Below are 27,045 nucleotides of genomic sequence, written 5' to 3' on the forward strand. Positions count from 1 at the left end.
CTGTCCCTGAAATGACAAGAGGACCCGTTTGGATCCACTGGGTCCAGGCACACTGCTGCTTCTGACAGCCATGGCCACAGAGACAGGCAGCAAACAAGACAGCTGAGAAAGACTTCACTTTATTATTTTCTATAATTAATGAGAAACAGTCGCAACAAATTAGGACAGAGTGAGACTGAGGCCTCCCAGTGTGCTGCTCTGGAGCTGAGAGGAGTGCACTGGGCCATACCACCAAATGTTACACACCCACAGACCTTTTTAAGTGTGGCTCTCCATAGTTTATTTAAGCTTTCTGGATGCAGAGACGCCACTTAGAGTGGAAGGGGCCGAGAGACACTGTGCATCTATGATGGGTTTGGAGGTGCATCTATACGTGGGTGGAATAATGAGAGCAGAAACATATAGCTCTGCCACTACAAGCTGAACCACCTCTGACAAGTGCAGCGATGCCTGCTGAACAATTGAAAGCGAGAGCACTTTACATTTCTGCCGTCTGCCGATGACATGTGCATCAGGATTATGTAAAAAGCTATGCCTCATTGGCCTTATTCTGTGCTCATACTCACATGAGAGATCACACATGAGACATTTTACTGCAGTGATGTAACAGCTGTAACTCCACTCACACCAAGAACCTTATATGATGCTTCTATACGTTTAGAGATATTAAGATGTTCTTAGTTTCTCATGTTTTAAGCTCTAAAGCCTGAGCTGCTTACTACCACCTAGTGGGGAGAAATCCATCCATCATGCAGAAAATACAATAAAGATGAATGTAGGAAAGAATTACTAGCAGCTGGTAAAACTCACCCTCTCTAAAATGATTTCTTCATATTTATACATCCCATCACTGCCATTTACCTGCCAAAATAAAAAGAAAAGACATTAGTTAGTTGCATTAAGCTTAAATCACATCATTTAAAAATAAATACAGTAAGAGCAAAGAGCAGCACACAAATTATTTGGTTGAATCCTCCATTAATAACACACAGTAGACTAATAAAGTATATTTCTATACAGAAATTATGTTTCTTTCTTAAAATGCATGAACACTGTGATGCTAAATGTGCAACTGCAGAATGTACATTCCCCACAAACAGACAGGGTCAATAGGACGATGGATGTTGGTCCACATGGCAAACAGCATGTTGCTACCAGGAGGAGGCCTTTTCATCCACACACTCACAAAAAAACATGCTCGTGCGCAGATACAGAGGGAGTGTGAATGAGAGAGATATGTACTGTACAGAGAGAGAGAGAGAGAGAGAGAGAGAGAACAGATACTTACATAAGGCCCTGCATCTAGTGAGTCTGCGTTGACGATGATGGGGGGAGGGTTAGCCTGTGAATATGAAGAGATACACATTATCTCAGTGTGCGAGGCTGGCAGCGCACAAACGTAATGCGGTACACACACTATCACTCGGGAGCAAAGCGAACAGATACCATGGGAACAGTCGCTGACTCTCCTTAGGGCTGAGACTATGGTGAAGGGTGTGTTTGTGTGTGTGTGTGTGTTGGGGGGGTGGGGAGGTTGCAAAGGTGTGAGGACTGAGAATGAGGACTGGGGCACAGAGACCACAGCTTATTAACTGACACAGTCTGACGTCCTGCAGTCACCTCATAAAACAAACCCACTTGTGTTCCAGCTGTTGAGAACAAGATTATCCCACATCAGCCCCTCCTTCTCACTTTCACTTCACACACAGAAATAACACCATGTAGTACGACATACAAGATGCAGGACCTTATAGCATTCAACATTTATTTTGATAATCACCATTTATTGGAAATACCACACACTTACTGGGGTTCAAACACAAAGTTCTTCAATATTTTTGCTGACAAAACTAACAGACAATTGAAAAATGGCACCTTGCCTTCTGGGAGATTAGCACATTTTTATGTGAGCATTTGCTTCTTTTCTCAGTTTTACATCATCACAAATTGAATATCTGTTGGTCGGACAAAACAAGACATCCGACGACCTGATTTTGCTAAACTGCGCTGGACATTTATTTTACAGTTTCCTGACTTTTTCTCTAAACAATAAAGATCAATGCATTGTGAAAAATAACAACCAGACCAACCAGTATTGATTTGTTTGATGGTCATTATAAATTCTGAATGTTTAGTTGTTTTCTTTTTGAACTCACAAAAAAAAAATCTAGTCGGATTACATTTTTTGTTTCACTGGCCAATTAACAGTCCGTCTCTGCTCTATTGTGCCACCTGGTGTTTCTCTCATCACTGAAGATGCTATCAGATGAGACCTCAGAGGAAACACTGGTTGGTTTAAGAGCAGCTTGACAGTTGTCCCCTAGTACAACCCACTGCCTATTTTCTATTGATCTGATTGAACTGTGTGGGTGAGGGGATGCTGACAGCGCTGCTCGGGGACTTTACACTTCCTAAGGTCCAACACTGAGGAGAAAATCACTAGCTGCCTATTGTACACCTTCCCTCCTCTACATCACTCAGCTTCACCTTCTCACCCTATGCAGAAATGACATGTGTCCAAACAGCTGATTCTAATTGTCCTTCTTAATGATCACACATTATATTCTACTTAAGATGCAATCTTGTATGTAAACTATGCTATTGTACTGTACTTATTCTATATATAGTAAAACTTGCTATATCTGTGAATAGCTAATGTTCAGTAGCAATAATATACTTTACCTGCACAAAGCTGTAGAGTTGGGAGGTATAGATGTTTGATTGTATCATTGTAAATGTAGTTTTATATTCTGAAATCAATATTGTTAATATGTTCTAAAAATGAATGAGAGGAATAAGATAAAAATGGGAATAAAAAACCCCAAAAGTTGATGGTATCATCATATCTCATATAACAAGCAAACGGCCATTAACTACTGAGCTGTTCTATCTATTGTAAATGTTACGTTCATATATTTGGATATACTCTACTGCTTGAGAAGTGCCTGTGAACAATTCCCCATTGTTCACAGGCTTAAAATAAACCTGCATGAGGATACATTGATTCTTCATCTTCCTCATGTTTCAGTACCTTGAAACACAGGTTGAAACACATGAAAAGATCTGATCCTGTGATCAAAATCATTCACCACTTCACACACTGTGCAGGTTTCTCTCCATATAAACAGGAGGTGTAGATCTGACCTGCCCCACTTCGTGGTGATGTGCTATAACTCTGGACAGCTGTGGCTACACCCTTCCTCTACCAGTCAGCACAATCAGGGCCTTTGTTGTAATCTGCATATGTACTAACAGATGCTTGCATCCATGCTTATGTTTGCGCATTTCCCTCCTTCATCTAAGACCTCAACTCAGAGCATCATCTGTATTATGGACACTGTAAGTCCACAGCAGCCATGTAACAATCTATTGTAAATGAAGAGCCTGAAACAGAACCCATACGGGACGACACACAGCCTCAGGGAAACACAGGGGAATACACTTGGCTACTATCATCCCTCGTTCACTGACTGACTAATCTACAGAATCCACTACAACCACATACGACAGACACACCTGTTACAGTAGTCTGGATGCAGCGCTTATTACAAGTATCATAGTAGACCAATGTTGCCCAGGGAGATCACTAAAACTACAAGTCCAGTAAGACAACACGCCCATCAGCTGCAGAAAACAGATTTATCCTGGTCTGGGATTGCTGCGTAATCCCTCTATCTGAATCTCACATAACAAGCAAACAGAAAAGGAATAATGGAAGATAATCTCAACATGCATAATCCCAACATGAGTTTGTTTAGCAATTTAGTCAGGTATGTTGGGATTGATTGGATTACCCCTCTTTTCTTGGACAGTTGGTAACCTGCTTTTACCTGTGTGTCGACCTGCTGCACAGGACAGTTGAAGTTTATGGCACATAGTAAAATACCGAGTGTGCTACTAATGGTCCCTGAGAGGATGAGAAAGGGACAAATATTCATGTGAATTATTTGGATTTTCCTGCCATTGGAGGGATAAAAACAAGCTTCCTGAAGACTGATGTCAATCCTAGAGGAGATGGGGATGTCTGTCAGTGTGCTGCAGGTGAATGTGGGTCAGGGAACTTGAGGAGAATCAATATGTGAGGCAGGGAAAGGTTGCAGATGTGGTACAATGCCACGGTTGTACACTTGAGCTGGGAGACTTGGATTTCAGTCAAATTTAAGTTTCACAAGTAATTAAACTTGAATTATGCTTGCAGTTCATGGTTAAAGAGTGTTTGGGACTTTGTGGACCCCCATTTACACAGGCTGAGACATAACAACAAGAGATTGAGCATAGTGGACACAAAGACGTCCTGTACACACAGTGACAATGAGTCCAGACTGTACCAGCATGAGATTGTTACAAGTCCCCGCTGACAACCAGGAGCGATGAAAATTGACTTGCTGAAATCTTTCTTTCTCTCACTCCCTTGTCTCATTCACTCCTCTGCTCATCAATCTATCATGTCGCTCCTCTGTCAGTTGAGACTGTGGATCTGTCTCTCGTCCCTCAACATCACTGTGGATGTGTATCACATCCCAGTGGGGCTGCACCACGCAACACTCTCTTGGCTGCAGACCCTTGGGACAGTGGAGCTACAAAGACTCCCACTGAACCTTGGCAAGTGCAGGGCACAGGCTTCATCCAAACTGTTAAATAATCAATGTGTTCCCATGGTAACCAGTGCTTGTATGGTATTGGCCGACTAGCCCGCTCAGCCACCTCCCCTGCTTTACCTCTCTGGGCTCTCACTGCAGTTTATGCGGCTCTTGGCTTTCACATGCCTGGCCATGGGCTGGATGTGCCTGACTACCTTCAGTGCTGCCTGTCCACATCTCTGTCTCAGACACACACACACACACACACACACACACACACACACACACACACACACACACACACACACACACACACACACACTTCTTAAATGTAAATATAAAACTTATATTATGGCTTAAACACATTCCAAACATCGATAATATCTATTAGGTGTGTTTAATGATGTGAATATCAGTGTTTATAATCAGACTATATTGTGTTTAACAGCACACGGTTTGTCACGCTTATATATTGGAGGTCTGACATTTTGGGAAACACATGTATTTCGTACTTCACACATACTTATGTAGTTAACTTAGCACAACCACGCAACAGAGCTCTACCCAAAGTTAACAAAATCTATCAACCAGCTCCTCTAACCTCAACAATTAGTTATAACAATAATGGAATTAAATTTAGGAAAGCAAGTGCTTTTCCCAAAATGTGATCTCTCTTATTAAATATTTTAGATGTTCGCACTGCCACAAATGCATCATGTGTAACCCTGTGGATGGCTCTGCTTCTCTCTTTCACCTGTGCTCAAGTGCTCAAACACTTCCCACTAGAAGAACATTCACAACATGGGCACAACAACGGCGTGCTGACGGGGCAATAACTTAGCCTCCTTAGCAAATTTGCCACTTCAATTCCCCTCCTGCCAAAGCAGCAGACATGGCAGCTCAATCTCCAGCGGTGACGTTGCAGTGAAACACGACAGTCGCCCCAGTCCTTCATATCATACAGCCAATGCTGGAGGAAGCTAACAAAAAGCAAGGCGTGCTATGACATCCTTCTGCTATCTAACAATGTTATGTCCCCCTATTTTCTGATGCCTCTAGCCCTAATCTGTTTCGTGCAGAATGTGGGATGAGAGACGCAGTCAGTGGTGCTGCTCTGATCCTCTGGTTCTCATTGGCCTCTTGTAGGCCACTCTGCAGTACAATCAATATCTACTCAATTACCATGCACCCAACATCTCATTCACGCTGTGGCCCCTGTGCCGGAGGGAAGGAGGCAAGGTGAGAGGAGAAGTGACAGATGGATGGAGCTAAGAAGGATGAACACATGACAGCAAGAGATGTTTTACTCGCGGACGCCGTCGAAACGCAATGTTGCACTCTTTGTCCGAGAGAAAGGCGGAATAATGAGATGTAATAAAGAAAATCCCATAGCTGCATTCATTTCAATGAGGCAGTCACAAGGAAATTAATTAGTTCACCCATAAAATGGCCCCATTAAAGCTCAGAGTTTTCTGATTTGACGTCTGTGATTGAAAATTGTGACTATGTTGCCCCCCTCCCCACCAAAGCCCTCCCAACACACAGCACAGACACACAGTCATGAAACCATAATTAATAGTCCGTCACAGCTGTCAGCAGTGCTCCCTCCTCATCTTTATGTAATATTATAAAAGCATGCTCTGGCTTACCTCTCTGCCACGCTGAGCAGCTCCAAATGAGAGCTGGCTATTTTGACCTTCACAAGTACAGCCACGCGGGGAAAAGCACTTAGTGTGACGAATATTCATCACAGTGTTGCTTGAGAAGGTCTTCTACGAGTCTGCTGACAACTGATCAGGTTTGAACATGACTGTGGCTTTCTGTGCGCCCCCATGTTTTAACGCTGATGTACACTATGCCTGCATCTGCACATTTTGACACTGACAATTGACTGGACCTGAGTGAGCGTTAATGTTATTAGCATCACCTGTGCTTTTGTTGCTATGACGAGTCAAGGTGTCTGCTGTGAAAAGGGCCTATACTTATGATGGGCAATTCAATGTTATCATTTTCCTATCATTTAGGATATGATCTCCTTATGCTAGCACTCCACAAAGTCTTGCACAATAAATCTAAAATTCAAGCATTTTATACAACAGATGATATAAATAGAAGCTTCTGTTCAGTCTGATGTTATGCATAACAGTGACTTTTATTTGACCATTCCTTTGATTCATTTTCATGCTTTTAGTTCCACTATGATGCCGTATGACACTTGCCATGTGATACTGACATCAGACAATAGCCTCATTATTATAGTGATAATGAGTTTTGAGCCTTTTTTGCAAACACTAGTCTGATAATACAATGGTAACAGTGCACTGTGCATGATGTGATTATCCTTTGGAAATGATCTAAATATATTTTATATTCTGTTTTTGAATATTAACATGGATTAAAAATACTGTATGTTTACTTACTGTACTTCAAATGTTAAGTACACTAAAAATCCATAGTGATTTTTATTGTACTTTTATATAAACCAACAAAAAAGAAGCAAGTCATCCAATTGAAAAACATTTTAGCACTGAAAGTGCCCATGTGCAACTTAAGCTAGCATTTGCATTAGACTTGCTATCAAATCACTCTGCTACGCCCATGCCTCGCTCTCCCTGCTCTGCTGTGCTCTGCTACAATCCACCACGCTCTGCTCATCCTTCGAGGAAGTTGTCATCATGAAATTCCAATAAATGTAACTGCTCCAAAACGTTGTATGTTTAAATTGATTCACTTAATTATTTGTGGCAAAAAAACTTTAACTACCTGCTTCATCATTATTGTTATGAATAATATAAATATACAATATGTAAAGCTACACTGTAAGTGGCGTCTGATGGAGTTGAGTGAGTCCTTCCTGCCTTCAAAAAGTCGCTGCTACTGAGTATGTGGTAAGAGTGCAGGTCATCATCACAACCACAGTCATCTGGTCCATTAATGTATGTTAGAGCAAACTATCAATAATAATGACTGATTTTTCTCCAGATACACTGTTTTATTATTACTGTACTGTTACTGGTGTCATGATCACACAGCTACTGGATGGCGAAAGTTGACACATGTGCTGTGTCCAGGCTCCATGATGAAGGAAGCCCGTCTTGTGTGAGCGTCATCATCATGCTTCGCATAATCCTGCCCCCACTGCTTCCTCTACATCAGAGGTCACTGCAGCATGTTACCTCACAGCTCTTGACTAGTTGCTACCCCTTGTTGCTAAGCTGAGAGAGCTGCTAAGCTTGTTCCTCTCTGGTGTTTTGGATCCTGAGCGGTGACAGCGTGTGTGCACACACACACACACACACAATAGAGTGCTGCCATTTTAATGCTTTCTCCACTGATTGTTGCTTTCACCGCGACGCATGCTCAGCCAGTAACGGTGTATTATTAAGCTGCCGTGGCATCATTATAGAGAAAGTGAATTCTTTAGTTTGATCTGTTTGAATTCATCTCAGTTTTTTCAGTTTGAGTGCGCATGTTGTGTGATGCTGTGAAGATGCTGATGGTGTTGCTGAGGCAACAGTTTTAGTTTGACATCACAAACTCAGGCCTTTATAAAATCAGCCAATAACAGGTTAAAAATAAATCATTAAGCTATGATTCTGCATGTTTTCAGAGCACATACATATTTACTGAGGCCAACAACAGGATGCAGCACATGAAAGATGAATCTGACACACAAGGCATAATCTACATTGTGGATCTGTGGTAAGTGTTGATGGTGTCATTTCCAGTTTGTATAGATACACCTTAGTATCCTGAAATTTCAAAATATCACAGTGTTTCCAAAACTTATAATCACAAAGCAACCATGTAATTGTGTATAGCTAACTCCAGGCCTCTAAGAGATCATACAGGAAATGCAAACTCATACCACTTTCCACAAAATTCAAGATGTCATTTTTCCGCTTTATTTTGTGCCCGGATTAAACCAGCGAGACATAACGTTACAATTTATAAGCTTTAGAGGTGCTGCCAGAATTAAACAGAGAGCTAAGCTGCCTCCATCAATCTGAACTCTCTCTTACATTCAAAACTTCCTGGCTACAGGGACCTTCGGCAAACCTCACAGCAGATAAATGGGATCCACATATAAAGTCACCTGACAGTCCTCAATGTTCAGTTTTATTTCTGTGTGAGCAATCGCTCTGCTCGGACTCACTCTTGTCACCTTCATTTTTCTCATTCCTTTCCACAACACAATATTTTCAGGTGCAATAAGACCCTTTACATTTTCGACCTTCTTGTTTTTTTATAATTGGGAACACTGGACGGTGATTCTGCTGCATGGACTTAACAATTTCTATCTCTATCAGTGCCAGAATAACACATAAACCAACATGAGACTTTTTAAATAAATTAAACATATCTTTGAACTGCCATTTACGCCACAAGACTTTACTCGCACATTTTATCTTGCTTGAATGTGACAGTAAAGATTCGGACTAGAATAAATTGATAAATAACTTACATCTCTTGAGCCAGTGCTGCTTTACAAATCAAAATAATGAGACAGTGATAAAACTACCCACAACAAATACAGAGTACTTAAAGATCCACTGTAAAAATAACACAGTGAAAATAACAAGGCTCATTTTGACCCGCAGCCTAATGAAAACCATTCGTCCCCACCTCAGCCTCTCTCTACATACAGCAGCAGAGACGCTGTATGTGGAGCTGCTCCTGTCATGGTTGAGGTGTCATGCTGTTCTATAAGCACCGCTCGGGAACACCCACACACTCGCACATCTCCATTCACTACCCTTGCTTGAGTTTTGGCTCACAATGAGTGTAGGTGTTGAAAGTGATAAAGAATTACAGTAAGTAGGACAACGGACAAGGCAACAAAAACAAGAGCCATGCCTCTAGTTTCCCTGTGATACTTATGAATACATGAGCACATTTATCCATATGCTGATATATTTAGCGCCAAACATCAGAGGGAAAAACAGGGCATTGTTTTACACGTTTGTAGCACTTTGGTGATTGCCAAATCAATCTGCCTCCCGTCGAGGCCCCAGATTTGCCCTTCTTCTCTGCCCACCTCGGGTTGTGTTCAGGCACGACACGCTGTTCCCAGAAGAACACATCTCCGCCGAGATCAGAGCAAGCATCTTATTGGGCTGGAGAGATGACACAAACACTGATCTGAAAACGCGCATTTAACACATTTAATGCTGGTTCCTGTGAACAAAGACATTTCACCAGCTGGCTGTCAAAAACACATTCTGCTGGCCAGAATATCGAGCCATCGAAATACAAAACAGACGCAGAAAGAGGACAATTGTTTTCAGTTTTTAAATGCATTTATATAGCTTAAATATTTGGAAAATATGCTTATTTGCTTTCTTATTACAAATTTAATAAGAGAATCAACACAACTCTCACATTTGTCTGTCAAATATCAAGCAACAACCAGGAGAAAACGATGGAAACAAATGGAAACTGCTAATTTAGTATTTAAACGAACATGAGCTAAGTAATGTTATTTATGAGTTTGTCATTTTGTACACTGAACTGTTCTTCCCTAGCTTGAATGAAAGCAGGCATGTCAGAATTTAATCAACACACTCAGCAGTACTGTATTAGGATTAGTTTTAAACAAACATCAAATAGTAGTTGAGTTTCACTGGGAATTTGTCAAAGAGTTTGTCTTAAAAGAAAACATGTGTACTAGATTTACTTTTCTATCACATAACCATTGTCAGTGTGTGTGTATAAATAAATCACGGCAATAAGAAACAAACATAAGTTCTTTGAAACTTTTGAAAGACACATCTCACTCGTCATTTTCAGTAGCTCCAAAATGAAAATTATCTGTGAATTTGTGACTGATAAACTCCACCTCTTGATCATACTTTGATCTTTGATCACAAACTGATTAAAACTGATCCTCTCATTCAGACTCCCCCCTCCCTAACTCCTGAATGCTGAGATATTCTAGTGAGCATATGCAGGGTTTGGATTTGGCTGATTACGTAATTGGAAATTTCAATGGTGAATATTAATCCACAATGACCCATATCGGGTTTTATAAGCAGGCTGATCAGGATCTGCTGTCTCGCAGTAAGCAGCGGCAGTGTATGGACAATGAAGCTCGGGGCTGGATGGGCTCTTTGTATTACACAAGTGGCATGGCTGACACAGCACAGCGCCATTACAACACTCAATAACACCGTTCATCAGGAACCTTCTACGTATTTTGGGGTTTAATTTGTAGTTGTTGCTCCTTCTACATCATCTGAGATCCATTTTTCCACAGCTAACAACATAAACTGTTCCTCGACATATATGCGTGTATCGGCGCAGCAATCAAAAAAGGCTCTTGGAAATCCAGAAGGCTTTGCCCGCCTGCGTATCAACACTGCAGTCTGTGGGTAATTGGCTAGCTGAGCAGCAAGGCTACTGTGCAGCTCTGACTGAGCGTGCACCATGGCAACACAGGGCTGTGTCTAAGCACAGGCTCCTCTCTGCTTTCCCTTCCTCCGCCCTTTCTCGTTCCTCTTCCTCACTGGCTTCTACCCGTCTCATCCCTTTCTTTACACCACACCTCTTCTCTTCTTCACCTCTTTCTTTCCCTCCCTCTCCGCTCTTCTCCTCTCCTCATCTCCCTTCCCTGCATCCCCTCCACTCTTGCATCATCACAGCCCAGACTGACATAACTGAAAAGACACTCACTTGTTCACATTCGGGGAGGGTTTAGCGCTGCGGCTTTCCTTGACATTCTGAACACAGGCCCCTGCATTTCTTACATGTCAGCCGCCAAAAGCCACCAATCAGAGGGCACCATGTATGCATCTCATCTATCCATCCATTATCTTAACCGCTGGTCCTGTGAAGGGTCATAGGAATGCTGGAGACTATCCCAGCCATTACTGGGCGAACCTGGGGGCCTTCTTGGTGTGAGGCACCCCATCTCATAAAAAGCAGAAATGGTAATTGTCATCTAACCGCTTCTTCTTTGATAATCAGTCTTTGCAGCTGAAGCATGATTAAAACCTGCATACATGCATGGGTTAAACACACAAAACATGTTCATTCATGAGCTGGACAGATTCACACTAGCTGCTCCCACCTGCTTCCACTCTTCATGATAAGCTAAGCTAATCATCACCATGGAGAAACATTGAGGTCTAATTTTCCCCTGGTTTCCACTGGTTCATTGATTCAGCATAGAAAAAAATGCATCTTGCAGCTTTAACATACTGTATGAGAGAGCAATGTTAACTCTACAGTCTGTGTTTGTGGTGAATGGCAACAGTTGACCTCCTAAACCACTGTTTATGACAACAGAGAACAGTCCAACATTGTGTCATGGTCGTCTACTGCATCTGTGTCAAGACTTTTTGTAGTGAACATATAGGTTATATAGAGACTAGTTCCCCAGCAGGAGAGAGAAGGAAACACATGTAAGCAATAGAGATGGAAAAGGGACAAATGATGTTTAAGTCTGATAAATTTCTCATGAGCCTCCACATAAAAAGGTGAACAGATATGAATCTGTGCAAAACGTCATGAAGATTCAGCTTCAGCAACAAGAAATGATCACCTGTGCAAAGCTGGGCGATGCAAACAGATTAACAACTGATGGGATCTAGTTGTATTCTTATGACAGCTTGAGTTTGATGTGTGATTAAGTGTGATTTTATTCTTTAATAAATATATCTTATTACTTAAACTAACATTGTAATGTAGCAGTCTCTGTTTAACTAACGTTACTGCTACAGTCTAATCACTGTAAATAAGAATCAAGTTAGAACATGACTTCACTGGTCTTTTAAAAGTTGAATTCATTAAAGAAATGACGTGTGGATTCCTTTGGATAGTTGTGTAGCAGAAATGAGTTTATTAACCGGTTTCAGTGTTTTAATGTAAATAAGTAAGCAACAGTCGAGATTAGGTCTAAATAAGTAGTCAAGCTACAACCAACGTCTCTTTTTGCCCTGTGCGAGTTTTTGAGAATTACCGTCCATTAAGGTTTTTGTGTATTTGTTTGACTGGCAGGTGATAGGTGCCCATCACGCTCCCTTGTGGTTACTGCTTTCCAAATCACTGGCAAGATGGCAGCAAACCATAAACCCAAACTCCAGCCTTCAAACCATATGAAGCCAGTGACATGTGTCATCCAAGTCAAAACTCTGGATTTGGCTTAACACAAATGCACAGACACACAAAGAGAAACAAAAAGTAATAAATCCATAAAAGCAATTTCACGGGTGTAATAAAATCTATGATATTAAGCTGGGATCACTTGTATTGTTTATATCGGTGGCAGGATGAGGGCATGCTCTCTCTTTATCGCTCTCCCTCTGACTCTGAGACGGAGAGGTGTGTTTCTTTTTTTCCAAACTAAGCAAAACGATGGAGTCAATTTTCACTAACAGCTGATAATAGACAGAGAGATCCATTTAAAGTTCATCTGTGGTTCTGTGTACATGCAGCAGCCATATGTCTGGATAATGTTCGCGGTCCTCTGGAGGGGAAGGAACAGGAAGTCCATGTGAGCCAAACATATGCTGTCGAAATATACAGTGTCTCTATTATGATAAGGTGAAAAAACTAAATGCCCTTTATAGTTCCTTGTAGCGGAAATAATTTATTTTTAACATAAAAGAAAAAAAATAAACCACTAAAAAATTGATTTCAGCTCAAAATAGGTGATTGTTTCTGTAAAATGTGTACTAATCCAGAACTGCAGCTGCAGTTCAAAGAGACAAGAAGAATCACATACAACGATTTTCCAAAGTTTAGCACAAACTAAAAATTGACCTACGAGAAGTAACATGAAGACCTAGAGCTAAATCTGGGTCAAAATGAATCAGATCAATACCATCTACAGTATCTATGCACAAAGACCTTGGTGTTTCTGCAACACTCTAAATATGTGTATCTTATTAAACTCTGCACAAATCACACAGAAGCACAGGAGCTGTTTGCTGCGGCTGCATCCAAACCAGCATAACGAGCTACACCTGAAAAAGAAGTCTTTGATTCACACTATGTATGAAAAAAAAAACTAAAACTAAAGAGCGGAGGAGGAGGTGGGCAGTGGAAGACAGGAAGAGGATGATAGAAATGAAGAACACAGAAAAACAACACACACACACACACACACAAATGAGAGGCCAGACCAAATGGCTGAAGGGCTGCTTGGATAATGCATTAGACAGAGATGGCACTCAGAGCAGCTACACATGGTAAGAAACGCACTGCTTCACCAAATGTCCTCCATGCACACACACATTTTTGTATGCCAGTCAGTGTGAGGACACTCATTGACATAATTCATTCCCTATCCCCCTACTGTCGCGTAGGCCATGCAAATCTACTCTGTTTCAATTTTTAATTTATCACGTGTACTGCCTCACTGTAACCCTAACCATCACAGCTAACTGGCTCACCCGAACCAAAACCTAATTCTAATCCTAACCCTAAAACCTAGTCTTAAAGGGAGCGACAGTAATGGCAGTACTTTTTAATAACGTAGTAATGAGTAAAGAACAATGCTGTGATTTCTAATTTAGCAGTAGTTTAATACATACATACATATTTAGCATACACTAGTAGGGTGTTAGACTAATTTGCAATTGTGAACAGAGGGCATTGTCTGAACACTGGCCAAGCGACATAACTGTTAAGAAGCTGCTACAAATTATGTTTGTGAGAGCAAGTAGAACATAAACGTGATCATTAGAGAGCGACGACCTCACAACCAAGGCTGCGTTTCGAGCCTCAGCAATTCAAACACCCTGTCAAATTTACCACAGACACACTTTCACTCATTGTCGCCTAAAAAAAGGGTTAAAGGTATAGAAAAACATTTTTTTTAAAGTATTTATTGGTATTAACAAAAAAACAAAAACATTTATCATGATAGCATTAATAAAATAAAATGTTCCAACCCTCGAGGCCTTAATCTTGAGATTTCCTCTGCATCACAATAGGTCTTTTTCACAGCACACATGTTGACTTGTCAAAGTAGGAAAAGCACAGGTGTAAATAACAAAATGAACAATGGCTCAGCTCAATTCAAGTCTCCCATTAAGCAGCCATGACAGTGAGCCAGATCGAACAATGCCGGGGCCGTGAAACTGAAGCAGCTGCATGGAATTCAGCCATCATTCATTTTTATTATTTACACCTGTGCTTTTCCTACTGAGACATGATGTCAAAATGTCTTCTGTGAAAAAGGCTTATTCACATAATTTCAACTGTTAGCTGGCTAGCATCCACTGTGGCTGTTTATTTCATGCAAATGTGATCTGGATTTGAAGTGAAACGAGCACTAACTCCATCCATTCAACGGTGTCATGTTATCACTTTACTGCTCTTTGATTCCTAATTTTATTCAAGTTATATCATATTTGATCAGATAATGTTGAGAGACATTTAATGAATTTCAAGACTTCCTGGATTGGTTTCAAATTAAAAGGATGCCCTGTATGAGAGAGATTACACCCTTTGAGCTGTAGGAAAGCTTTTAATGTGAAACATCTGATCAGGAAGTGTTGGGTTTTATTGACAACATGCATAGAGTCATTTAAAAACACCAAAATGGAAGCTACTACTACTATAATTAACTGATATATGGATTTATTGCTGTGGAAATATACATATTATGTTGATTTTATTAGGAAAAAAGGTTAACATAGAGAAAGTTGTGAGCTTCAACAGTCAATTAAAACAGTAATGGATCAGACTAAGATGAATACTTACTACTTACAAAATATGACTTAAAAAACTACTAATTATATTTTAAACAAAGGCTTGTTTTACTTTGTAAGGTCAAGAATCTACAATAAAAAAATAGATTGACATATTTTAACTATTCATTAGAAACACCTCATGAACATAAAATCAGCTGTCATCTGTTCTCCGTTACGTATGATAATATTCGATATAATCGCATTATAATTACATTATTTGGAACCTAATTATTAGTGATTTGTGTTTATTATTCAGCATTTAGCTCCTGTCTCTTTGGTACTGACTGCTTAGAATTGGTGCACCTTATTGTAAAGTGTTACCAAAATAACAGCTGATATGATGGGTGAATAAAAGCAATAACAGCACAAGCACTGTTGGAAGCACCCACACACCCCCACAAAAATGAAGAGGAGTCAGAAGGCTTAGGGACTAGCTCTTCGCTGGTATTGATTGGATATACGCATATTCCATGGCAGCATGTGGGTGATGGAGATGGCGCACCTTGCTGAGGATGGACGCGTTGTTAAAATGACTCTAGCACAGCAGAAGTAAAAGCTTTCCTCTCTGTACAGTACATGCAACCTGTCACGCACTAATGTCTGATTCTTTTCATTAACAACTGTAGTGCAGCGTTTAACACTGGTATCGCACTGAATCAAAGGCCCTGTGTCCCTCGCGTCTCTTTCAATCAGGAAATCCGAAGCTTCCATCGCTGAATCAGGAGTCCGCTCTGCCCCGCGCAGCACAGTCACATTTCTAGGCCATTCGCTACTGTGATCAGCAAAAAAAACCCTAAATAAAACAAAGCAGGACAGCAAACAAACAAACAGCGCTCCCCTCCCTTTTTCCTCTCTTCTCTCCTCTCCTCCCCTGGCTAACAGCGAGAGCCAGAGTGGGGAACAGGCGAGCTGATAGGAGGATGAGCCCTGGCAGGGACTCTGACAATGACCATATGGATCACAGGAGCACGGCAGCCTCGGCTTCTAGCAGGACACACACCTCCACACACAGGATCTTCAGCTTCGGGCTACTGAAGTCTATATACGAACATCACATACAGTGGCTGTAGCCAAACTGCAGGAATAAGTAAACACAGCATTTCACAGGTGACCTCCACGTTGAAACAATAAGAGCAGATACAGTGTGTGAACATGATACAAAGGTAAAGAACATGAGATGCTGAGTGAATGCTTTTAAGGGAAGTGTAGGAGGTGGGATTCGACACAGCTCAGGTCCTGGGTCACAGCTACAGCAGCTCCACATCACAGATCAACCTCTTCAGCTCCGATAATGGAGTCTCGCTTGTCAAAGTCTTTCCTGCACGCTGACGTCAACATCGGTGACTGGCCCTTCCCTCTCTCTTGCAGCGCATAAAAAGCGAACTTATGTCAAAGTGCACATAAATATTACAGCGCACCTTGTCTCCCTTGTTTCATAGTGCACTTCCCATGATTCAACAGCTTCTCTTTAGCCCAAATTCTCATGAGTAAGAAACACTGTGTTTTTGGGTAAAGGTCTGTGTAAGCCACGGGTGTGTGTGTGTGTGTGTGTGTGTGTGTGTGTGTGTGTGTGTGTGTGTGCTTTTACTGCATGTGTGCGAGTGGGAAAGAGACAGGCGGGCGCAGAAGGGAAGATGTGATGTAGGAGGTTTGCTAGCAGACAACTGAAATGAAATTATGTGCTCTGAATTTGTATGAGATCAGAAAAATGCAGTGTTGGCATCTGAATCATACTTTCTGAAGCAGTCTGTACAGTTTCTTTAAAAGATCTGTTATAATGCAACTTAAAAATGTTCAAATTCAACTGTGTTATCCAATGAAACCTGAACGCTATAGCTGAAACATACTGTAGTTTTATTAACGCAATGACAAGTGAGCAAGGGTGACATAGAAAACACTGAGAAGACCCAGCAGCTGCTGCTCCTTGTACCCAAACATGTAACAGCCATTTTGAAACTGTTAAACTGTGCTGGCTGATATCAGGGGTTTCATGTACAAAGCTCGGTAGCTCTTCAATATGCATGAAAACAAAGATTATTAAGACATTACACTGATCCTATCTTATTGCCTGAATCTCTTCTTACCAGGACAAACAGGTCACACCAGAGCAACTGGGGTGAAGGGGATTTTAGCACGTAGCTGTCTATAGCTGCACTACACTCCGAGTGCAACGAGTTCAGTTCATAAAACTACCATAGAATTGTTCACGCTGTTATTATCAGCGTTCACTGTGGTGAAATGTTTTAAAATTGCATTGCACAGTTTGAACGTAATGGCAAATATCGATCAAAATGTCCCGCAGTCGAGTTACACATGAGTTATGGTTAAAGCTGCGCTAAGAGTCTGTGTGTGAGATCTGCAAATTAAATTATGGAGTTTGTGGAGCACTTTTTTCTACCAACAACTGATAAAGTGACAACTAACAGAATGAGAAGTAAATCTCCTAATCTGTTTCTCCTAATCTCCTCTCTCCTAAACAGCAGAACGCGACCTGAGAAAGCTGGAGGCACCGTAAATCTCCTGCAGCTGCCGCCTGTTTAGTATCCTTTGGCCTGAAGCAATCACTGTTTGGCTGCATGGTTACACACAATAGTGATGCTCGCAGTGCATAAATATCGCATCAAATGGTTTCGTGATGCAGCAATTCAACTTAAAACATGCGTGCTTCACGTAGGACCAGGGTTTGGTTAAAGCAGCCATTATAATGTGTGAGATTGTGGTGAGGCATATGTAATAATGCAGCATTTAGAGCACATTTCACATTGTTAAGCTGAATACAGGGTTTGAGCTACAGTAATTACATTATGTCAGACTATTTTGCCTCCTACTGAATTTTAAAAACGCTTGTTGGCGTGAGTGTCGTGAAAGAAACAGGGACAGCATGGGAGGGAGCATGGTTCTCAGATGAAATGTCAATCTGATGTGCTCTGACATCACTGGCAGGGTGGGAAGAGACACTAAAATTAAGCTTTTTGTTATTAAAATTGATTTTGAGTTTACTATTTGTCAGAAAGTCACTTTCTCCTTAATTCTGTTACATAAGTAAGTGTGCAGTTTTCACTTGGTGATATAAACCTGTAAATACTGTATGTATGTTCAACAGTGAAATAAAAAAAAAGAGAATAAGAAACAACAGCCCTGTCAACTGTCCCAAACATGGGGTACTGTCCTAATCTGTCAGTCATCATCTTGACACTTGTAGCCATGTAGAGTTATGATAAAATGTCAAACGATTGTCACAAATCTCAAGGTTACAAGGAGTGCACCTTCAGCTAAGCATCTGTGACATCCACTACATCTTGTAGGTTTTCTCCATTCTTAGTTTTGATTTGAAGGCAGTTTAATAAATATTTATTCTGTCATTGAACTGATCTTATTCTCGTATTTTACAGTACTTTACTTATCATCACAGGGGAAAGCCCAACTTGGGGATCTGCTAAATCTTCTGACTTATCTGGCATAGAAAAGAAAACACCAGACAAATACCAGAAGCTGGGTGTGTAATGGTAAAAATATAACAGTTTGCAAATTCATTTCTACACAAAAAAAGCAGTAAATTATGAGTCACAATGGACTGAATGTGCTGACAGGAGCTGCACCTGCGGGTGTAATGAAAATGTCGTCCATCTTGGTATCATTGAGACCGGGGTTGTAGAGCACATGGATACAGTATGCTGCCTGCACTTTCATTCACATCACATCCACATCATGGCCTTTTTTCTCTCTAAGACAAGCTCGTAGATAAATCTCTCTTGATCTGATGAGAATATTCCAGGTTTTAGATGAAGACTTTCAAGATCACAGTAGGGGATCCAGCTCAAGACATTTGGACGTAGAGCACATGTAAATCCCATCTGTTAATACTCTCCGGTGGGTTGCTGTAACAGGAACGGCAAATAAAATCTGACTGAATGAAATCTCATCAGACAGATGAAACAAACCAATGACACTGCTAAACCAACGTGACTGTAAAAGACACATGCACACGCGTGCAGATGCACAAACATTTCCGATCGAGGCCCGAAGGCTTTTGAGTTGTAATCACATATGGGAGGGCTCAACGTCGGCGCATTAAGTTAAAACACCACAGCAACTACAGAGACCTGTTTTAAACAATAGGTCTGGCACCGCATTTTGGACCGAATCTTGATGTTAATAAATAAAGTAAAATCCAATTAATATTTAAAGCTAATCATAGCCACAGAACTGGAGAACACACAAAGACAGATTGGAGCCCGCAGGGGGAAGAGGGAGCTTTCTGTGTGAAGCTCCCAGATGACTGAGGTCTCTACTTTTCTCAGATTTAAATTCAAAAGCTCTTGTTTTAAAGAATGTTCTTATAATCCCTACTGGAATCATCCATAATTAACCTAGCACGCTCTTGACAAAAGCGGCACGATTGTTTAGTAAATAGATGACAGAGGGAAAGATTTTTAATATGGCATCATTATATCTGGTGGTGTCTAATGATTTCCTCTCATGTACATGAAGTGTTCATGGCTACGGGAGACATTTAAAAATGTCAATGATCTGTCTGTAAAAAGCCAGCTCAGATAATTCTGAATGATTATGCAAGGTTATTATATTTTGTTCTGTGCTAGCATCCAAAAACACCAGTTGTTATGAAAGCTATAACATAACGGACGTGTGTGTGTTTGGGTGTGTGCCATTACCGTCCTCCTATCTGGCTGTGTATAGGTAGAGGGGGAGGGGTACCGTGCACATTTTCCACCCGAGGATGAGCAGCAGTGACTGAGGAGAGCTGGGAGGGTGGTGGTGGTGGTGGTGCGCCTACATTCATGCCTTGCGATAGCCTGTTCATATAGGAAGGGGAGCACATACTGGCTATTCACATGCCTGTTTTAAGACATGGAGGGACAGATGCTTGTCCACAGTGTCAGGGCCTCTCCTGCTTCCTCCGTCTGACAGCACCACCAACTGCCCACTCTTACATAACCCCCTCCCCCTCTCCAGGCCCACTGCCTGCCTTTATTGGCTTATTTCTCTCTTTTTCAGCCTTAGCATTTTCACCCCACTGACTGCTGCTCTCTCCGCTCCCCTCCCCTCAACCCCATCACCCATTGCTGATGAATGCCATGAATGCCAGGTTGGATATTTTCTCTACAGAGTTTTTACGTATGTGTGCACATTCTGCATAATACAGCAAAGATCCTTCGAAGGGACAGATTTCTACAGAGCGGTTTATCCATTAATAGCTCTGTTTCGACATTATAAGGTGCCAACATGAATCACAATGCAGTCAAACTACATATTTCATCAAGCTGATGCGAATTTGTTTCACTTAAGTTGATTAATAAATAAACATAGTAGAAAAGAGCAGCAGGAAAATTAGGTGGTAACGCTGATGGAGAATAAAATCTCCATGTAAGCAATAAATGCTTACATAATCACATCTGCTGTGAGCTTTCAAATGTGTGAACCATGAAATAAGCCTGATTGGTCTGGATGCAGCTGAAAAGAAGAGTCCATTTCTTTTTGCCTCCTCAAAGCTAAAAGCTCTCAGTGACTGTAGTAATCTGCTAATATCAGCCAGGTTGCGACTCATATGTGGGCTCAGCTCAGGGGATCTCTCTCCACTCTGCCACTGAAATTTCAGCCTCCATTTTACCCCCGTGCTTCATCTCACCTTCCTTCTTTCCTACTGCCTCACACTTCTTGACTCAAAACGCGATAAGACACAAATGGTGGAAGCACAAACGATGCAGCGGCTTCACTTGTCGCAAATACGAGGCTACATGGAGACATACTCATGCACAGTGAGAACCGTCCCTTGAATCTCATGCTCACCAAGCTACCCTTCCCCCACCCCAGCTCACGCTCATGCTCACATACATGCACCTTGCTTAATTAAAGACTGTGCTTCTGAAGCTGTCCTGACCTTTCATCAACTGTCATTTATAAATACGTTTAAATAAACTGGCAGAATAGTAACAAAATGGAGCACATGTAAAGAGGCGCTTTCATTCACACGCGGCATGTATGACAGGCACCTTTTAAACACATGATCCTGATGATTCTCTAACCCTTCGAACAGCACATTCACCTTTTTTTTATTCTTTTTTTTTTTTTTTTTAGGAAATGGCTTGGTAAAGAATGAGATTGGTATTGGAGATAGATTCAATCATCTCTTCCTCTACTCCAGCTAACTCTAGCTAATGAGGCATAATCAGACAATTAGCTGATCTGTAGATTTCTTAGAATGTCAGTCTTTAACCAGCTCGAGAGACAAATTAAAATAATTACAAACTGCATCTCACTGCTGCTTCAGTGAATAAAAATGCACCATTTTTTGGCCTAAGGTGACTGCATCAGCGTAAGCCTTTGACGACATACACTAGGTGTGTTAAATCTATAAGCATTAGTCATCTGCATCAAATCCAAACAGGAAGACCATCTCCATGCGTGTGCAGCGGAACTGGATCAGTCCTGTTCTGTTGTCCTCTGTCACCAGTCAACAAATGGGAAACAGGGGGCTTGAGATGAATACTAAACATGAATTCTCCTCCAAAAAGTGCCTGTGCTGGTGCATGATCTTCTCTGCTCTACTACAACTCACTGGTGCCCAGTCCCCCTGCTAGGCTTTACCAGGCCGGAGCTGTGTAACGGCGAGGACGGTGACTTACCTGGTCATACCACTCTCGGTTGGTACAGGTGCACTCGGGCCACCAGCCTCCTTGTCCGCTGGAGTTGTTGCCATTTACCTTGGGGCCTCCTTTGGATTGGCCCTTTGGGTTGGGGCCTCCTGGGCCCCCACCGGACATAATCTTGCCCTTACTTCTCCCTAAAGTGCCCCCTCCTCCGCCCATGCTTCCACCTCCCCCTGAGGCTGGAGGGGGTAAGGTTTGGCCTCCCCCATACCCAGGTGGGTATCCATAGGGCTCGGCCTGCCAGTCTCCTCCATATGATGGGGCATCCATCCTACGCAGGGCAGCCATGCGGGTCACCTCGTAACATTCTGGGCACTTGCAGCAGTGGTGGTGTTTGTGCATGCTGGCTGTGCTGGCTGGGCTGATGCTGAGCTGAGCGGCGTGGCACGTGTCTCTGCTGCCTCCTCAGATCTCACACAGCACTCTGCGATCGGCTCACAGAGCACTAATGCAGACAGAAATAACACTAATCACAGGAATTTCTACTGATTTTCCCTTTTTCATCAAATCCTGCCAGTCTCCGCTTTATTCCTCTCAGATGTAGAAGAAAAAAAAAAAAAAGATCGAGAGGGACGGGAAGCAGCAACAGGAAAACAAAAATACAAAATGGGCACGTAGTCTTTGTCCTCTTGACGTAGAAGATCAAAGGAAATATTCAAAATATTGTATATGACCACACAATCAGAGACCAGCCCCGATGATGAAAATTTCCTCTTCCTTCTCTTGGTTCACAGTGATACGCATATAAAGTCATATATATATACACACATATATATATATATTCTATATGTAGATATATATATATATTATTTTGTTTATATATCATATATATTTACACACACAAATACATATAAAAATATTAATATAAACACAAGCACAAATACAGATATGTACAGGGATAAATGTATATATATATATGTATATATATATATAAATATCTATATGCGTGTGTACAAATATATATAGATATATAAACAATATGTATAAATAAATGATATCCGCAGATGAAAATCTTCCTCTTTTAAGTCTTGGTATGTTCCCGTTTAGTCAAAATCTCACGTTTTTCCTTCTGCGTTGAAAATCGTTGTCTTTCTCTCTCTGTGTCTTTTCTCAGCCTGCAGAGAGGAGCTGAGCAATGGATCGCCTCTCAGCCAGCTTGCCCTAGATGTGGATTATTCAGAGGGATGCAAGCAAGCAAGCAAGAGGGAGATGGAGAGAGAGAGAGAGCGAGAGAGAGAGAGAGAGAGAGAGAGAGCGAGGAAGGGATGGAGGGGGGAGAGGGATACGTAGCAGCATCCCTCTAGCACCTCAGCCCTGACAGCCACAGCCAATCAACTGGCAGTGCTGCCATCAGCAGCAGCAGCACCAACAGGACTGAGTGCTTCACTAGGTGCTCTTAAAGGGGCCGCAGTAACTAAACCTCACTGCTGCCTGTCTTTGGTGAGTAGGTACAGCTTCACAAAGCAAATCAAGCCACATTCAAATCAGTGTCTGTCCATTTTATCAGGGTTGTAAATAAAATGCAGTATATGTTAGGAAGTCGTAGTCGGTAATCTGTCAATGCTAAGCCATGACCCTGATCCATAAATTGTGAAGTCTAATCCATGTTTTTCATCAAACCAATGCAGCCAAAGTCTAACTTACAGTGAGCACCCCTGTCCCTCCAACTGGTCACTGGTCACCTCCACGGTCATCTCTAGTTCAGCTGCAGACTTAACAGCTTTCATGTGCTAATGACTGGCAACCTCCGGCTCTGTGTCACAGCACACGTGTAAATATTCTCACAGTGGAAGCAGGTGCAGCAGATGAAAATCCTTTTTCTCCTGGGTATCACTAGATCAGCCTCTCAGCAGAGGATGCCTTTGAATCACACTGCATTACTTTACATCATTCTCTACGTTGCTTGCTTTTTTTTTTTTAGTGCTGCTGAATTATTTCATGAAGTCCTGCCCGTGTGCACGACTGGGTCAAAATACACACGTTTGAGAAACATGGGGGGAAATATTTTTATGCTCGCAATGATGACATCAACACATGTGTACAAAACCAACAAGATTACACGCTTAGGCTTTCGTGTGGGTGGAGGAAGAGATGGAGAGTGAGAATGTGAGAGAGGAAACAGAGAGAAGGAGAGACTATATGGCTTTTATGTATCTGGGGCTGGTATATTCTTGTAATAGTGCTGCCTGTGAACCATTCTGCATGCTTATACATTTGTAGGTTGATCACAGCAAGATATAAACTGTCTTGACATTTAGGGTGAAGGTTTATTTTTTAGAGAACTGAGGGGTAGTGTTAGAGTGTCGCCATTAAAGCCTTGCGTATATGCATTATTAATGAAATGTGATGGGGAACAGAGCAGGGTGTGTCTGCATGGGGGAGAGAGTATATGTATAAATAGTGCGCATGTTACAGTGCTCATACATGAATGCTAGCGGCTTTTCCCTGTTTTAAAAATGCACCTTTAAGTGACGTGTATGTTATTGTGTGTCTGTAAAGTCTTCCTCTGAAACTGAGCAGGATTGCACTGCGTTGCAGACCTACCAGGAGGCACACAGCAGGCTCAGCCACACTTAATTACATGCAACACTAACTCACTTCATTATAATGATATTCTTTCACTCTAACCTACAGAGATTTGCCAAGCAGAGAGCAAAAAAAAAAAAAAAAAAAAAAAAAGGGGTGGTGGGGGGGGATTGGACATTTTTAGACAGAGACTAGAAACCACTGAATGCCTCAAGTAACATTGTAGGATGCAGCCACGAAGCCCACTGGAGCCAATCAGAGTGGTGAGGCGGGGTTTCGAGGCAGCAGCTTGAAAGGACAGTGTAAGCATATCGATCACAGCACACATGACCGAGCACATGTTGCAACCATCCTTCCCTGGCCTTGCTCTGTCTCTCTCAGAAACTGTCCACATCACATTTACCAATCTGTGCAGTCGAGAGGCCTAAGACGTTAGCAGTAAAAAACTAAACTAAACAAAAAATAAACATACTGTACAGTACACAAAATGAAACGGAAAGCAGGATGCACATAATAGATAAAGCAAAGATGGACAGAGAAAGGTCAATTGAATGAGGAGATATGTCATCTGCAAAATGAACTGTGTATAAAGGCATATTTAGAACCTCTAGGAGAAGGCGCCCCATCCATTTATATATTACATAATATATAAAACCTTAAGAACCAATTGTTGGTTAAATGAATGAGAATAGGAATTCAGTTATTGCTGGAAAACAGGTCTTGAAGGTTTATGTTTTGTAAGTCCTCTAATTTGCGAGTAAGTTTTGATTTTTTCCTCCCTTTTGTTTGCAATGTACTGATCTTCATGTTTATTTGAGACTAAACACCAATCTAGGAAGTTACAACCTTTTGATGGCATAAAAAACTAGTCCAATTTACAGCAATCAAATACAAAAGCCCGGTAATAAATACAACTCTAGTGAAGATCAATTATCCTCTAGAGATAAAGCAACATTCAGGTAATGGCATTGGATTTCTATCTTTAATAAGTATTAAAGATAGAAACTTCAAATGAAAGAAATCCAATAATGTTGTAGTTTGTCTTCAAATTTAACATACAGCTGGCAACTTGCATTATACTGTATAACATACATACTAAATGTGCACAGTAATTTGTCGTGTGTGTCTGCAATACTGCAATAAATACTGTATCCAATTAAACAGTTTGGACTATAATGATGTGGCTCAACATCATTAAATTATTTCTCTTATGTAATGAAAGCAGTGACCTCTGACCTCCCGCTAATAGATGGAAAAGGAAGGACCTGTGATTTACGGCATAAATGATGATATTATGCTGTGCTTTTAAACAGAGATGCTTTTCCGCATCCCACCTTGCAGCTTTCCTCACCACTATCAGCTCAGCATCAGCCTGCACAGCCCTTATTACATAAACTCACCTGGACACCATGTAACACACAGACACACACACACACACACTTGCTATCGTAATGAGTATTACAACCCCCCCAACCACTGCATAGACCATGTACTGAGCTTTTCAGTAATTTCTAGGCATTTCTCAGAGAAGCTATGTGACTATTCCTTTGTCACCTGACCGGATGCAGCACCATAAAAGGACAGTCGGTAGTGAGGCAGTCTTAAAGGAGCAGTGCTGTATCAACACGTACTAAGCTGCTCTACTGTAGCCTTAACTAAATGCAAGGGGGAATAAAGAGGCAAGTCTTATAGTCTCACTCAGGCATTATTACACCTGTTTCCTCAACAAACAGCAGATATTAAAATGAACAAACCAGAAAACAGAAGAATCTTTACAGTTAATGTTTCCACTGCTCAATGAATCATAGCTTTGTAAAGTGTGAATGTGCAGGAGGGCGGAAAATGTGCTTGGAAAGAGAGAGCACAAGACAGAAAGAGAAATGAGAAACCACTTTTGTATCGAAAGACGATGCTCTCCCAGCGAAGCAGACACATAAAACAAAAGCCACACGGTTAAGACTCCTATTAATAGGCCTCAGTGGCAGAGAACAGCTGCTCCACCACACACACACACACACACACACACACACCCAACACAGAACCTACAACAGATAGAATAATGAGAGAGCAAGGCATATATGTGGACTAGAATGGATGTAAATGAAGAGGACAGAAAACAGAACAGTGACCGAATACAGTGCAAGAAGATGGATAAGCTGGAAACTGACGGAAAAGAAGAAAGCTATTGGTAAAATATGATGAAGGTTCATGACAGACGCCATAACTGAGGAGAAATGAAGCTAAGGTGCCCTGTGTGTGGGCAGAAAACCGATGACTAGAGGGGGCATTACTGAAGCATGGTGCTGAACAGAAGGGGTAGTAAAAATAGAGAGATGAAAACAGATGCAGAGAAAACGACAAGGCGCTTATATGTTCATGAGTGCATGGGAATGCAACATAAACACTGTGTAATTACCCATTCACCTTGCCACAGAGAAAAGCATCTGAAATCAGTGTGCTTGCTGAGTGTGCATCATCGCCAGTGTGTTCAATACGTGTTCGGTGTAAAAGCAGAAACAGCGAGAGGAGGAAAAAAAACAAAAAAACAAAAACAAAAAAAAACAAAGACAC

General features: G+C 41.5%; 1 protein-coding gene across 3 annotated transcripts in view; it reads right to left on the reverse strand.

Annotated features, from left to right (window-relative positions):
- dlg3 (discs, large homolog 3 (Drosophila)) overlaps positions 1-22,305 on the reverse strand; it is a 49,556-nt gene extending 27,251 nt beyond the window's left edge. For all 3 annotated transcript variants that reach the window (XM_026358567.1, XM_026358565.1, XM_026358566.1), the window contains exons 1-3: positions 21,925-22,305; positions 1,289-1,342; positions 811-861 (exon numbers count right to left, since the gene is read on the reverse strand). In XM_026358567.1, coding sequence (XP_026214352.1) covers positions 811-861; positions 1,289-1,342; positions 21,925-22,290 — 471 coding nt within the window. In that variant the 5' untranslated portion in view covers positions 22,291-22,305. The remainder of the gene's footprint in view (positions 1-810; positions 862-1,288; positions 1,343-21,924) is intronic.
- Between the last annotated feature and the right edge of the window lie 4,740 nt (positions 22,306-27,045).

Source organism: Anabas testudineus, chromosome 10 (genome assembly GCF_900324465.2).
Source record: "Anabas testudineus chromosome 10, fAnaTes1.2, whole genome shotgun sequence".
Taxonomy (NCBI): domain Eukaryota; kingdom Metazoa; phylum Chordata; class Actinopteri; order Anabantiformes; family Anabantidae; genus Anabas; species Anabas testudineus.